Consider the following 15797-nt stretch of genomic DNA (forward strand, 5'->3'; position numbering starts at 1 on the left):
GAGACAACCTGAGAGGCGGAGTCCCACGGCCGTGGTGACTTACAGCGCGGAAGGAGGAGAAGATTCCATCCCGAGCCGACGGAGCGGTGAGATACATCCTTACCCTCCACAGGCGCCGGTGGTGGCAACGGCGGAGACGGGCCTAGTCCAGGCCCGAGCAGAGCGGAGAGCAGAACCATCACTTCCGGCGGCGGATGTCGTTCTGGAGGAAGAGGTTCCGGTTGGGAACCCAACGCAAGATGGCGGCGAGTCCAGCGAGATGGCCGTGTCCTTTCGGCCAAGCAGCTGTACCAGGTTGCCTGGGTCCGAGAAGAGCCAGCAGGCCCTGCGGAAGCCTGGGAGTAAGGAGGCGAGTGAACCGGAGTGCCAGTCCGATGGTACCGGGCAAGGTAGCGAGAAGTTGCGGGTCGTAGCCCCGCGTATGCCGGCAGTGTTTCCCTATGCCCAACCCCCGGCCATAGTTAAAATCCCTGCCCCTGTCACTTTTTCCTACGGATCCCAGTCTAGCCAAGGGTTGTCTGGGGAGTCCCGAGCCACTTTTGAAGAATGGACTGTGGAAAATCTGGACTGTGGTGACTGTTTTACCTCTGATGAGGGATCGGGGAGGAAAATGGCTATGCAAAGAATGTTGTACTGCACTAATGATGACAGTTGTACTGTTGGGGTGGGATGTGATTCTAAGAGCATTGGGTCAAATTTTGGGTCTCCAGGAACTTTGGGAGTTTCATCTGGGGATTTGGGTAATGTTGCTCATATGGTGCCTATTGCCCGGGGAGCCCCCTATGTGCCCTCACTGTCAGAAAGAGTTATTAGGGATCGCCAAAAGTGGTTACTTTATTTTCACCATCCATGGGAGGGAGAAAGTAAGTTCGAAATGAGGTCCCCTGATGAAGATAGGGGATATGGCACTGATGAAGAGGAAGGATTAGAAGAAGAAGATTGGGATCCTGGCGGGTTAGACGAGAAGTGGTGTAGTCAAGAGGGTATAGTCTACATCTCCAGGAGATGCCTGAGGGAGGTGTATGGGCATGATCCTCTCAGTCCACTAGCATCCAAGCCAGAGTTATGGGCTGATTGTGGGTGTCCAGTATGTCACCCAGAGTGTTACCGCCTTGATGCTCTTAGCCCAGTGGACCATGCTGTACGCAAGCCACCTTAAGAGGGTATAGGGGTACCAGTAATGGATACTACAGCAGGGGGTAATTCTGGTTGTTACACATCTACGTTAGGATGTGTCTGTTATTATGTTTATGAGAAAGGATATGTACTGTAATAATGTGTTGTTATGTTTTGCAGTGCTACCTGAAGGAAGGTTCCGCAAATTTAGGTTCCAAGCGAGGACGTTGGGATTCCACCAGGGGGAGAATGTAGCCATGTCTAGGATTGGTGTACATATCTCTTTCTCATGTTGGCAGTAAACCTGGTAAGTGTGCAGGATTGCCAGCATGCTATCAATGAGGTTTGCCCTCACACCCTGGTGAGGTGTCATATGTCCCCAAAGGAAGTGACAACATGCAGTGTGTTCCCACTCAGGATACAGGGCATGTTTGTTCTCCGGGGGGGTGATATAAGACACAGCACTGCCTAAAGTTAGAAGTTCAGTTTCCTGTTGTTGAGCTGCTCAGTTCAGTGAGAGGCACGTGAAGGTCTGCAACATTGTTGCAGTGTCTCCGGCTAGCTGTGAGTCAGTGAGCATACGCAGCAGAGTTACAGGAGCTGAGAGAGACAAAGCAGCTCAGGAGAGGAGCTGACAGCAGCCAGAGAAGCTGGGGAATCTCTCTGAGAGGATAGGTGGAAAGCAGCTCTATTAGAGAAGGGACCTTCCTAATGGAATGCTGCAAGGAGATGAGTGGCTGAGCTGTTATCTGTGAGGGGCAGTTTGCCCATACCAACCATCAATAAAGATGCCCTGTTTGAATATACCTCCACTGTGTGAGTGTGAAGTTACTCAGCAGTGGATGGCACCACCAAGAAGGAGTTCCTCACCAGGACCATCTCCCTGCGGAAGCACAGATCCTGATGAGGTGGAGGCGCTGCACTGGATATAGGTAGGACTCGCACACACTACCTCAGCTACCTGTCCTGATGACATCCCCTAATACCATCAAGCGGGAGACTCAGGAGTCCTGTTACTTGCAGGTGCACCACCATACACGATCACGTAATGGGGATTGGTTAGATTACCCGGGCCAATGTGAGATTGGGGGGGGAATACCCGTTACATATATATATATATATATATGTAACATCGCTGGAAGAAGAGATCAGTGTATCACGAAAGCTTGCACAAATAAAAGCATTTCGTTAGCCACAGAACGGTATCATCTATGTATTTTTTGATTATTGAAGCTCGGCTAACACGGTACTGATACCTCTACATGGATATATACATACTTAAACATAACATGGACATGCACCAAACACAATAACCATTATTTAATTTATGTGCAGTCCGAGCAGCTATGTTATCTTTCTCCACTTGATACTTTACATAAGAAACTGACCCAAAATGAGATTCTTAATCAGCTTTGGTTCATCATCCTTCTTATACTCCAACATTCCCTGGAAGTCCTTCTCTTTGCGTGGAATGTTAACGGGGCGGATGGGTTCGTCCACTATCTGTCCGGGAGATATGTTGTCCATCTGACCCACTGTAAGGAAAAGGAGCAGACACTTTACCAATAGTTTGATACACTGTTGTCATTGGGTCAAGTGCAAACACATAAATCCATACATCTAGCTGTATTTTGGCAACAGATTTAAATATCAACTGGCTATATATGAGCAAGACTGAGCAGGATCAAGTATTACCTGGGTATGTTTAGACCAAGGCACGTGGTTTATTATCAGAGTATATTTAATTAGGGTGACTGTAACCATTTATTAAAGAGCTAATGACAAATGAGTTGCAATGTACTCTAATTCAGCAAAAGGACAGGGCCTTTAAGATTATATTTAAAAGTAGTTAGTTTTTTTAAATGTAAACTTTAAGACAAAAGCATTTTGAGAAGTTGTCTTAGCATCCTAAAATTATATAGTATTTTATAAGGTATAATAGGGACATAGGTGTTATGTGCAGAGAAAGGTATAGAGTAGAATTAAAGTTACACAATATAAACACAAATATCATGTGCTTGTAGGTTTATTCATTTCGTTATGTAAACCTGATATACCTCACTTACTCTACGTTGTGTATTTGACATGTAAATACTTACATTTCAAATATATATATATATATATATATATATATATAAATATATACAATATGTATATAGAATTCCTTCTAGCTGCTGAATAATAGCAAATACATCTTTAAATCAAAATGACACTCACAATACCTATGCTCTCACTCGCCATACTGTACATAATAATTAATAGAAGATTATAATTTGCAGGTTTCTTATCCCAGTCAAGTGCATTTATTTTCCAAATCATATTTTTGGAAGGGCTTTGTAATTCGCGGCTCAAATGCCAAACCGCAAGCGTGCGTAAACACAAGATCACCTCACATACACCACTTCGCGCTTTTACTGAGGAGCACAGGAAGAATTCCACCCTTACAATAATCAGGGCAGAGATCCACAGCAGTTAAATAAAACTAAAAAATCAGCGAATCACAAAAAGTAGCCCATTTCTAAGTCTCTGTAAAAAATATATATTTGAACGTGAAAATCTTTCCAAAATACAAAAAAAAACCTGGTGTCAATTTGAAATGACTTATGAAGCAATGGAGACATTGCCATTGGCAATAATACAAATAATAATAATTTAACAGTTCTATTAACCCCTTTTAGTGCCCCCAGCATTAAAGGGGTGAAACGAAATATTGTTTGAAGTCGTAAACTAGATGAGACACGTCTGTGTGCCGTGCTCGTTGGGACAGTCTACAACTGAAAAGTTCATTCCTAATTACTTTTAACAGTAAACTTGATGCCGTGCGGGAGAGACAGGGATATCGGAACAGATCTCAAGAGTCTTAATTACCTTCTAGCTCACCGATCTTCTTGGCAAACACTTTCAGCTGCTTCTTCAGTTTGCGGACTGTCTTATCCTGCTTTTCAAGTTGCTCCATCAGATCCTGCGGGTATTGACAGATTCTCTTAATTAAACCAACTCCTCCCCAAAACAATAACAAAAAACACGCTTTCATAAAATAACATGACTACATTAAACACACAAGTAACTGACAGAAAGGCAATGTTAGTTAAGAATGTGCCCAGAAAGCTGTAGTCCCCATGTGGTTACACATTGCGTGTGGATTATAGTGGAATGAATAGGGGTAAATTCACCAAGGCTACAAATGTGTCTAAATTCCACTGAAATTACTGCCTCTTTACAGGGTGTGTTTGTTTGCATCTATTGCAACGCTACAATAAAATATATCAATTTCCATGACTCCTTGATAAAGCGCTTGCAGTGCGAAACGCGTAGGAGGATTGCTTGTACTTCCATTTTTACAATGGGCCAATAAATACTTGTTTTTCAACTGGCGTTCACCTCGCTTTGTTTGGCTGTGCACTGTTTTGTCGCTATTTCAATTTTTGTTGTTCTCCTACAAAAAAAATAAATGACCTAGAATTTTCTAATTCCCCAGTTTCAAAAACATATTATTGTCAACAAGGGAAAGGGTCTTTAAACTTTAGTAAAAGCTGCAGCTGTTGTAGTTCAAGAGGATAGAACTTCTACATGTGTAAATGTTACATATAATGTGTCCTGGCTGCTTTCTAAAGCAGCCTAACGAATTCCGCCCATAGAATTTGAACCATGATGTTATATAGCAAGCAAGTTTTCACACATATTTATTAGGCAAACACAAGAAAGCGGCAGCAGCTTGAGAAAAATAGACGGCTCCCCTGTGTAACTTCATTTGTGGTGTTTAAGAAAGAGAAGATAATTTACTTATTCCCCAAAAGTAAAAGGGTTAAAATACAGAGAACATTTTAGATTACGTATCACGCTGAAGGAATTATATTTCTACTTTTAACTTGACCATTAAAAAAAGAATCGCGAGCGTGTCTTTGTAAGCGTTAATGTGGCTTCCAATTTGCCCGTACAGCAGTAAGCAATTGGAGAAGGAGCGGTTCAGTGAGTAAAAGACTGGCACTGACTGGCACTGAGTTTGAAGCAGGGGAACCTGGTTCAATTCCCAGTGTCGGCTCCTTGTGACCTTGGGCAAGTCACTTTATCTCCCTGTGCCTCAGGCACCAAAAACATAGATTGTAAGCTCCACGGGGCAGGGACTGTGCCTGCAAAATGTCTCTGTAAAGCGCTACGTAAAACTAGCAGCGCTATACAAGAACAAACGTATTATTATTATTAAAAAGTTATGAGCAACAGAAGGACGTACATAGCGAGATGTATTATTCAGACACCTCTTGCATCTCGTCTCTGCATCCAAAACTAAAAAAAGAATCTGTCAGTTCTGAAATGGCATAGCACATCCATACATTACCTGCCAACTAACCCCAAGCCAACTGTGTGATAATGATAAGTCCTGGATTAGTATTGCTGTTTGTTCGGGATCTCTGAGGAAAGACCAATCTGGATCCTTATCACACTGCTGGCCTGGATTTCTTTGGCAGATATTCAGATCTATGGCAGAACCTATTCTAAAATAAAAGAAATTGGTATGTAGAGTGAAATAAACAGGTAGAAATTCCCCTTGGATATATATAATCCTTCCGGTGAATGGCAACAGGATTTTAATTAGAAGGGGACCCACTAAACTGACAAAGAAATTCAGAAGTGTAGTTACAGAAATACCCCGTTGTGCCACCCAGAAGAATATATGAAGATGTCAGAAAGAAAACTGAAGTATAATCAAATGTTCTGCATAACCACACAGTGTTTGTCAGTAGGTTCAGTATACAGAGCACTATAATTACAATTCTGCAGGCAGAGCGGTTTCCTTCCCTAAAGAGATTACAATCTAATTTTGGAGACAGATGGACATGCTCAGAATCAAGAGTTGGCACCGGGATTCAAACCAGATTCTCCCCCCCACCTCCCCTCCAAAGTCGGTGTTGGCAACTCCATCCTAGAAACAATACTTAAGGGAGTCCACCGAATGCTGCAACGGGACTTAACCCCGGAGACCAGAACAATTGCAGACAAAGACCTACAATATATCAACTATGCTAGACAAATTGAAATAACAAAAACCCACATTATTTTAGATTGGGATACTAAAGAATGACTAGTGTAATTTAGTTATTTTAAAGCTAGATCCAGAAAGTGCTGGTAAGTTAGGGCTCATACCGTGATGTTATGTAAAATGGAATGGGCGTGGTATTCGCAGAGATAACAAGGTATCTGTAGAGCTATTTATATTAAAAACCAAATATCCAAACTACAGTACATCCCATCAGCATAGGCTTCCCATCACGTTATTGTACCGGAACATTGTGTTATCATCCGATAACGTCATGTGACGTATGCAGTGGCAGATTTACACAACCGCCGCCCTAGGGCACTTAACTGGTACAGCGCTCCTCCTTCGTGCCGCCATTCTTCAGCGTGGAGTTGCGTTGCCATGGTAACGCTATGTTATTTGTCGCCATGTGATGTCGCAGCAGCATTTGACGCTGAAGGGGGCGGCACCGAGGAGGTTAAGTACTTTACAGAGGTCCCACTCTCTCCCCCGGTAGTCAGTTGGGACGGGAGCGGGGCTTCTGTATATGGGAAGGGGAGGGAAACTTTGTCGCCCTAGGCCCGGGCCGAACGGGAAACCCACCACTGCACGCATATGTCTTACGCCCACCCACACCCTAAAATAGTCGTATTCAGAAAGAGAGGTAAGAAGAGGGGAATAACGCCAGGAAACAATGCTATGTTTGTTACATTATGCCTGACTGTTGGTTGTGTTACACAATCCAGACCCTGCCAAAAGTTCTATTTTAGGATCTGAATGGGAGGAACACCAGGTTAGTTACGACTTCACTAACGTAAACTTAAAAAGTCCCTTAACGGACTTTAGTAAAGGATTTTATGATAAGGCTTCACTTGCATGTCGCGGTCAGAATAAACTAGCCAAAACCCCATGCTGCGCCTATAGGTTTAGTCGCAGAGGGAGGTGCGCAACAGGGAACCATTACACATCACCGGTAAAACTGAAAAATAATCTCTGTGCCAGGAGTGGCCAACTCCAGTCCTCAAGGGCACCCAATAGGTCAGGTTTTAAGGATACCCCTGCTTCAGCACAGGTGGCTCAATCAGTGGCTCAGTCGAAAAATGAGATACTGATTGAGCCACCTGTGCTGAAGCAGGGATATCCCTAAAACCAGGTGGCTCTTGAGGACTGGAGTTGGCCACCTCTGCCCTATACTCTATGGATTATTTTTCTGTTCTAGTGGTTGCATGTCATTACCACCAGCCTCCGTTAGACATTTATGGGAGAAAACATGGATTAACGTTATTGCCCTTTGTAGATACACTGTAGGTCTTTACGTGATAAATTAGATTATCGCAACGTAATGTGAATTACCAGAGCTTTGCGGATTCAGGCCAAAGTCATCGTTTAACCCTTTAAAGGTTCAACATAGGAGTTTTTCGTAAGTCTAATAGCATATACAGAACTTTTGAATTAAATCCTGTTTGTGTAGTGTACGTTTAGATCAGGGGTGCGCTGCTCCCCCCGCCCCCCCTTACCTTTCCTCCGGCATCGTTTCACGTCATAACGCCACGTTGCCATGACAATGTGTTGCCATGTGACTTCGCATTGTAATGGCGACACGTCACCAGGAGCCGCCGGAGTGAAGATAAGAGACAAAGAGGCCTCGCACGCTCCCCCCCCCGGCATTATATTTCAATGTTGTGGGGAAGAGCTCGGGGCCTCTATAAGCCCCCCCCAAAACAAATGTTGCGTCCCCCACTTTGCGCACCCCTGGTTTAAATGTTGGGTTTGGGCAACTCTGAGCAGCAAATAAAAATATCACTTGTGCGCGCATTTCCATGTCTGTTTGGCAACCCTGCCTTTCTCCATTATCGCCTAGCATACAATGCATCCACTGCAGTCAGGGATTCTGGGTAATGACATGCAAATGAGCACAGTGTGTCACTCTTTACTTCTTATCCAATTTAACCCCTATGGACCACTATGCCTGCCATATACAATCTATGGAGTACTCCTATGTTGGTCCATTAAAAGGTATCCTAACTTCCTGTACAGCTAATTGAACACCGCGGCTAGAAATCCTGTATTTAGAAGTGTTTGATTTATTGGGTTTAGAGAACCTTTTTTGTACGTTTTACTTTACTGGAGCAAGCAGAACATTAGGCCCCAGCCTGGTAAAGAACGTGCGCAACACAGCTTGTGCTAGTAAGAAAAAGTGCTCTGCAGTAACAGGAAGACATCACAGAGAGACACAGAAAGCTGTGGGGTAATGAGTATTGCACAGCCCACGCCACACGCCGGACGTCAGGGACGGGCAGGCAAGCACGTCTGATTTGCGGTTAGTTCTCTAGAACACGAAGTAAAACAGGACAACGGGGAACACGGGGGGGGGTATGTGATTTACATACAATGATCCTTCTGTAAAGTGAAATCCGGTACGACTGATACTTCATGGGGTCATCTGCATATAACTCCTCAAAAAACTGAAAAAACAGGCACAGTGGAGTTTCCCCCTCATTGGACAGGTCATTTTTACAGGATGCGGAATTACAGGGTTACCATCATCATGTCCCCAGGGATGTCAGCCCAAATCTGCACTTGCCATTTACCAGGAATGCAAATGTTGTTATCCTGTTGCTTGATGTAACACACGTGGGACCATATTTACTAAGGGGTGCCGTGCCATAAAACAACATACAGCGCTGGAAGACACCTTATGTCCTACTCGCCTGAATGGGCTGGAAGGTTGTCTCCCAGCACTGGAAGTTGTTCTATGGCATAGCACTGCTTAGTAAATATGGAACATTAGGATTATTAAACAAAGGGTATACATATTTTCATATTTATTTTAATGTCACAGCACTTGTTTTTGCCTTTATCTGCCAATTAAAGAGGGGCCAAAGGGTCAATAAAGAATGCAGATCAGCCGCTAACACCCATAATATGTATATTTTACACCATAGGTAGAATATAGGTATTGCCCCTATCCCGGCTGTTAGACAGTGGTATAAGACCAACAGAGAATGCCGATAGGTCTCTAAACCGTAGGCTACTGAATCAACAACGACACAAAACAAAGAATCCAACACATGGTGAGCACATTAAAATCATGAAACCCATTGCTATTGTTGTCTCCTTTGTTTAGCCTATTTCACTGTGTGTAGTTGAATGCAATGAGTGCTTATGGTAAAAGATACATAGATGATTACACAGAGCATAATAGTGACAATGACTTGGTATAGAGCTCTTCACTGCAAGTGAACATATCCATTTTCAGCACCAAATATACCCAACATACCAAGTTTTCGTTGGTCAGCCGGGTGATTTCGTGCTGCAAGCTTGCTTCAATGCGAGCTTCGGGGGGCAGCTGCAGGTTCTGGGCCAGAAGTTGCTGTTGACGATTGTTTTCCTCTTTCAGAGCCTGAACTTCTCCTTTGAGAGCTTCTGCTTCGTTCTCATAGCTCTTCTTCTGCGTTTGGAGCTGACACTCCAGAACCCTGCAAAGCGGCAGCAAGGAAGTCATCAACACTGATCTTTACCACCATCAGGAGCCTTTAGCAAGACCAGCATGGCCACTGCAGCACTGTGTCTCTTACACACGTAACAATACCCATCAGTACAGTATGTCTTGTCATTAATTAGGGGTCAGCTAAAGAAGTCGTAATAGCACTTTCAGCACTCAAAGAAAAACATTATTCCTTGAACATACTACGGTATAGATTTGATATCTACAGGATGCAATGATCAACTTCTGCCAATAGCTGTTGCTCGCATGTGTATAACCAAATGATTCACACTATAAGAAGCATAACAGGCCTCAACGTATGTGCGCTGTAAATTATATATGTGTAAAAAAAAGAAGAAATTAATACAAACTAGATCACAATGCCTACATTATTTCTCTTTTATAATGTTGGCATTAAATATGACACTAATGCTGTTGCCTATCAGAAGCAATATTGAACCTCACAAAAAGGTATTCAGAAACTGCTAATTCAATGTAATCTGTAAAAAAACCTCCCAACAAAGTATAGTAACTTTTTTTCTGTGTAATTCAGTATGTCTTCTGATAATTTAAGTAACAATATAAAGCTTCAACAGCATGCAGCATAAATTATATGGCAGGCAATGGGGATCATATCTGAATTTCAACAGTTATAGATTAGGTGTATAATTAGTCGTTAATTGTATAGATTAAGGAACCAGCCAGGTTAGGAGGGAAGGTGTAATTTAGTTTATTGGACAGGTATCTCTCACTACTACAGACAGACAGATTCAGACACAATTCTGGGAATTTAATATGCATAAGAAACACATTTTGAGTAGCTAGCAAGCACGCAAAATAAAGCAAAGCAGACAGCATGCACCAATGCCAGTTTCATAGTCTATTTAAAGACCTCACTAAAGCTTGGATATCTGCATTATTCATGCGAAGGAAGGAATAAGCAGGGTCACACACATGCATTAGCAAAACAGAAAGAGCATTGTTAGTGCTCTACCATTGCATGTCACCTGCTTGGTGGGGAAGCGTGGTACAAACACAACACAGCAGCTCTAGGCCAGTGTGGTAACAAGACAGCATTATAAAGCAAAACGTGTAGCAGCTATTAAAGCCTTTTCTCAAAAGATTGGTCTCTAGCAATATCTAGTTGGTCCAGCTAACTAAATGTGGCTAATTTCAGTGAATTAAGTGGACGCTTAAAAAAAAAAAGTTTGAAAGAATTTTCAAAAGTAAAGAAAAAAAACATAGAAATGATACTTTGTAACATAAAATGTGTAACAAAAAAAATGTATGCTCTCGAAAAGACCACCATTAAGAAAACGTATTACTAGAGATGGGCGAATTTTTTTGGGGGGGAATTTGGATCCGCAGCTGATCGTCCGGTTCCTTTGGCCCGCGGATTTCAGCGGATCAATATCAAAAAGGGCGATTCGTGTTTTGCAAATTTTTTATTATTATTAGCAATACTCCGCGGATGGATTTGTCCACGGGTTGTATCCAATGGCGGATTTTTATGAATCCGCGCGGATTGAAACACGGCCAAATCTGTTTGTGGATTTGAAACCGTGAAACGTATTTGGGGGGGGGGGGGTAACATCTGCAAAAATCGGGGGAAAGGGATTTCGGTAGATTCGCCCGTCTCTACTTATTACTTGGATGTGCTGATGCATTGATTGCAATTGAATTGCTTTTCACAACACTGCAAATATAAAAATGCAGCATATTTTGTAATGAGCTGTATATAATATATGTTACAATTCGTATCCTAAATTCTTTCGCCTAGTTTGGCTGCCGTAAACGCCCACAGAATGTTCTATTAGTGCATGGCTTAAGCTCAATGGCATTGTTAGTGATATGCAAAATGCAGATTACAAATCCCCATTTTGATAAATCGAGTAACCTGTTAGCCTGTTTTAACCCTTCATAAACCAGCCACAGCTCTCCGTCCTCATTCAGCATTTGGTAGTCTCGTGGTAGGGCTCTTCCAAGAACGTTACAAAATAAATAAAAAGAAAGAAAAGCAACAAAAACAAAACAAAACAAAAAAAAACACAAATGGGATTCATGAAGATGGTGAGAGAATGGCAGGTTATTGACAAGAAAAAATAATGGTCATAAAATGAATTCATGAAATGGACAATGAAAATTAAACGTCTGCTCCGTATCAGAAGCTCGAAAACAAGTTCTACGTGTCACATGAGATGGAACAGCAATAGCTGGGTGAAAGAAAACACGTGAGCGACAGCAGAACTCAGCATGGTGTGTACCTGTAGTATGGGCTGTACGGAGCTTACGTTATAACTGGGAAAAAGATCCCTTAATTCCACGTGGAAGAGTCTTCCAAATAGTAAGATTTACTGGACTGTGAAAGCAGCTCTGCTTGCCTTAATACTAAAGCACAGCTTGCTAAAGCCAATTCCAACTCTGCAAACTCATCTTTTAGGCTCTTGACATGGAAACGACACTGATGTTTAAGAAAAGAGGAATTGTATCTAACCCATTCATTGCATTAACTTTATGAATTCCTGTATATGTCATGGCTACACCTGATCAATGCATGGAATTATGTTCAGACCAGTTGCTGCTAATCCAAGCTTCATTTAGTTTTTGGGGCAGCCCAGTATTGTGTCTCAATAGCAACTGGAGCTAAATTGATGTTGGAAAAAATTAAGAAATACATGAATAATAAAAAAATTAATTGGTGTGTGTGTGTACCCGAAATGTTGATCTTTTCCAGTATTAAAAGCATTTTGTTCCAATTGCATGTGTGCTTGCTCCAATACCATTTACATGTTTGCATACATGTGCACCTTCAAATGTAACAAACTCAAGAGTGCTGTAGACATATAGAACACATTTTCGATACAGGGTATATATAGTATATATATATATATATAGTGTATATATATAAATATATATATATAATATATATATATATATATACTGTATAATCAAAAACAAATAGACGATACCGTTCTGTGGCTAACGAAATGCTTTTATTTGTGCGAGCTTTCGAGATACACTGATCTCTTCTTCCGGCGATGTTACAATGAATAAAGCAAGAGAGGTTTTTACTTAAAAACAGTTTATCACAGTTTAACATCGCCAGAAGAAGAGATCAGTGTATCTCGAAAGCTCGCACAAATAAAAGCATTTAGTTAGCCACAGAACAGTATCGTCTATTCGTTTTTGATTATTACGCTCGGCTAACACGGTACAGATACATACATATACACAGACATATATATACATATATATATATATTTCGCATCTGAGATATGCTTTTAGTTTTCTCTGTACATGCAGAATTGAATTTATAATGTGCCAACAATGTACACAAAATTTGGAAACAAATGTATAAAACCAAATATAACACGGATAGGTTGCAGCCTCTGCCACAAGAAGCACCTCTAACCCATTGCTTTGCTGGCAGTGAAGGAACTGACTGAGCAATGCCATTAAATAGTAAACCTTAATTCTGGCTGAGTAACATTGTCCCAAATAAATGCGGACGTCTACAAACTCTCATTTAATGCATGGCGAGAAACAGGGGAAGAAGCCAGTGCCAATCTAATGCGGGTTATTACTTACTGTGAATTAAACGACTCCCCCATAACCGCCACCCACAGGCATTGATCAATAGCATGATTAAATCACATCTCATCAACGACTTACCTAACAGCGTATTAAACCCGCGTGCGTCTAATTACACGCTGCTCTCAATAACTACAGTACGTGTGGATAGGGGAGGTTTAGTTATATGGATATGGGGCCTTATAAGAGCAATATGAGAAAGTATGTATGTTAAGTGGTGGTGTTTTAAAACAGAACGTATAAGAGGGTAAATGTGTGAGGACTCATGTTGCCTGTACTATATTGCATGCTTTTTCTTATTATTTCTACAGGCATTAAGGACAATGAGTTTACAAGCAAATATAGCAAAATAAACACCCAACCACTCAAATCATTTCTCATGTGAGAGATAACGTTTTCCCAAAAAGTCGTTTTCATGTTTCGGTGCTATGATGTGCGTGCCATGACCCCCAATGTCCTTCTGTGCCCCACTAATTCTATCAGGTGCTGCGAAATGGACAAGCTCAGGATTTTATGGACCCGCACAGAACCTTTTTCCAGTAACCACAGACGCATGATCCGCACTTATTTCTGTTCAGCCAGAGCATCTCACTGCATCTTTGGGCTGTCAGAGGTTACCGCTGCCGACACGCCAAGTCATTTCTTATGCATGCAATAAGCGTCAATGGTATTAAGAATTCTGCAACACTCAATGCAACATATTTAATGCGGCTATGTAAAAAACGATAAATAAAAGTAAATAAATCATTGAGAACTAGATATGTAAAGAGTCTATGGGGCTTGTTCTGTAATGTGGGATAAGCGCAGATAGCACGCTATCGCGTGAAAGCCACATTGACTATAATGGGCTTTAAATGCGATAGTACATCACCTGCGCTTAACCCACCTTACAGAATAAGGGCAAACGACTGTAATAAATTAACAGGCTAATGACAAAATGCTAACGTTGCAGTTGCTTTCTGAACGCTTTCCGCGCATAACTAGCAGCTTTAATACCGGTAATAATACATGCGTAACATCCTTCTCTAGCTCTCTGTGCACTCTGCTCACTACCACAGGTGATCCTTTCACTAACTGGTTCCATGTCTTATTTTACGACAAACTCAGGTCTCATCTACATACATACCTGTTGGATTCCTTCATGCCAGTATATGCCTGGGCTATTTCCCTTTTGTCTTTCATCTTCTGCACATCTTCTGAGAGAGCTATGGAATCAGTCATGGTGTCCTACAATACAAAGGACAGACTCGTTAACCTTTTCTTATTTCACTGCAATGAATCACCTTGTACAATGAGATGACCAGTCCCTGCACAGTAAGAAATGTGTTTTTCTATCTAAATCACAAGCGAAGACAACCCAAAGCTACCCCGCCATCCCACAAAACGCACATCATCATTTCCTGCCTTGCTGTCTCTATCAAACCAGCCTCAGGGGGCCAGTCTTCTATTTGTTCAATGTGCCTTCCTTTTTATTTATTTTTAGTTAATTTCAAGACTTGAATATATCTTTAAATGAAAAAGATCCAATATGTAATATGTAATGATTGGTTTCTTTTGAGGCCTCGTGTGGTGGACGGAAGCTTTTTCATGTTATTGTATAGTTAAGAACAGTTTGCAAAGCTCAATATATATGTGTTGATAATCACACTAGAATGGCTCATATGTGTCATCATTTTTTAACATCTTGTTGGCAATGTGTATTTGCCCAATAGGTCTATTTTGTATTTACTATGACTTCAATAGACGAGGCAAGCAGAGAAGGTGCAATAAACATAGAAAGTGGAGTTTTTCAAAAAACCCTCTACCTTACCAATACAGAAGTAAGCTGGGACGAGTAATAAAGTGATAAAAACCCTCCACTGTACTGTGTGCGTTCATTTATATGTCCTTTCCCAGAATCCTTTGCTGCAGTGGATGCACTGCAGTGGATGCACGGTATGCTGTGTGATTATGGGGTAAGGCAGTTCTGTGGACCTGTCTCTAACGTGTGACCGGGCTTATAAGTGTTCTTTATCATTGGTGTACCATCGCAATCAAATTAGCTCCTTAGCAATTCTCCATTTAGCATAAAGGTATTATACACCTCACTGTCAGTCTACACTTCACCTTCCACTGAAGAGTAGGTGAGTGTTTATGGCTGACAGAGAGAAGAGATATGTGTAAGTATTAATATTTCACACTAGACTAGGGTATTTGTGCACCCACAGTTTACCTTTATAATAAGGGAACTTTGTTACTGGCTTTGGCCAGCTTTTAGTTCCACTAAATCACAAATAAACGTATGCTTCCTTTATTTAACCCCTTCAGGGCACTCTCACATACTTCAGAAAGTTTAGTCCATAGGACAATAAGAAATTACATACATTCAGCGTAGGTTCCTGCTAAACAGAGGTTACCTTGACGAGGTTGGCGGCCTAGAATCGTGTTTTTATCAAAAGATGCAACCAAATGACACCTTTGTTACACAGACTTAGGCTCTAAATGTAAACACGTCACTAGTATATTTTAGCCCGATTGGTAGGAGCGCAGGATCTGTTATTTGTTTTCCATAAATGTGAGGCCGATCCTTTTACCAGCAGCATATTCCAT

At 41.7% G+C, this 15797-nt stretch overlaps 1 protein-coding gene across 5 annotated transcripts in view; it reads right to left on the reverse strand.

Annotated features, from left to right (window-relative positions):
* Positions 1 to 15797, reverse strand: part of MYO5A (myosin VA) — a 121832-nt gene that overhangs the window by 17590 nt on the left and 88445 nt on the right. For 2 of the 5 annotated variants that reach the window (XM_075575704.1, XM_075575705.1), the window contains exons 29-34: positions 14335 to 14435; positions 11515 to 11595; positions 9411 to 9609; positions 8521 to 8595; positions 3985 to 4078; positions 2505 to 2651 (exon numbers count right to left, since the gene is read on the reverse strand). In XM_075575704.1, the coding sequence (XP_075431819.1) occupies positions 2505 to 2651; positions 3985 to 4078; positions 8521 to 8595; positions 9411 to 9609; positions 11515 to 11595; positions 14335 to 14435 (697 nt within the window). The remainder of the gene's footprint in view (positions 1 to 2504; positions 2652 to 3984; positions 4079 to 8520; positions 8596 to 9410; positions 9610 to 11514; positions 11596 to 14334; positions 14436 to 15797) is intronic. The other 3 variants (XM_075575707.1, XM_075575706.1, XM_075575708.1) reach the window with 3 other exon arrangements.

This window comes from Ascaphus truei, chromosome 18 (genome assembly GCF_040206685.1).
Source record: "Ascaphus truei isolate aAscTru1 chromosome 18, aAscTru1.hap1, whole genome shotgun sequence".
In the NCBI taxonomy this organism is placed as follows: domain Eukaryota; kingdom Metazoa; phylum Chordata; class Amphibia; order Anura; family Ascaphidae; genus Ascaphus; species Ascaphus truei.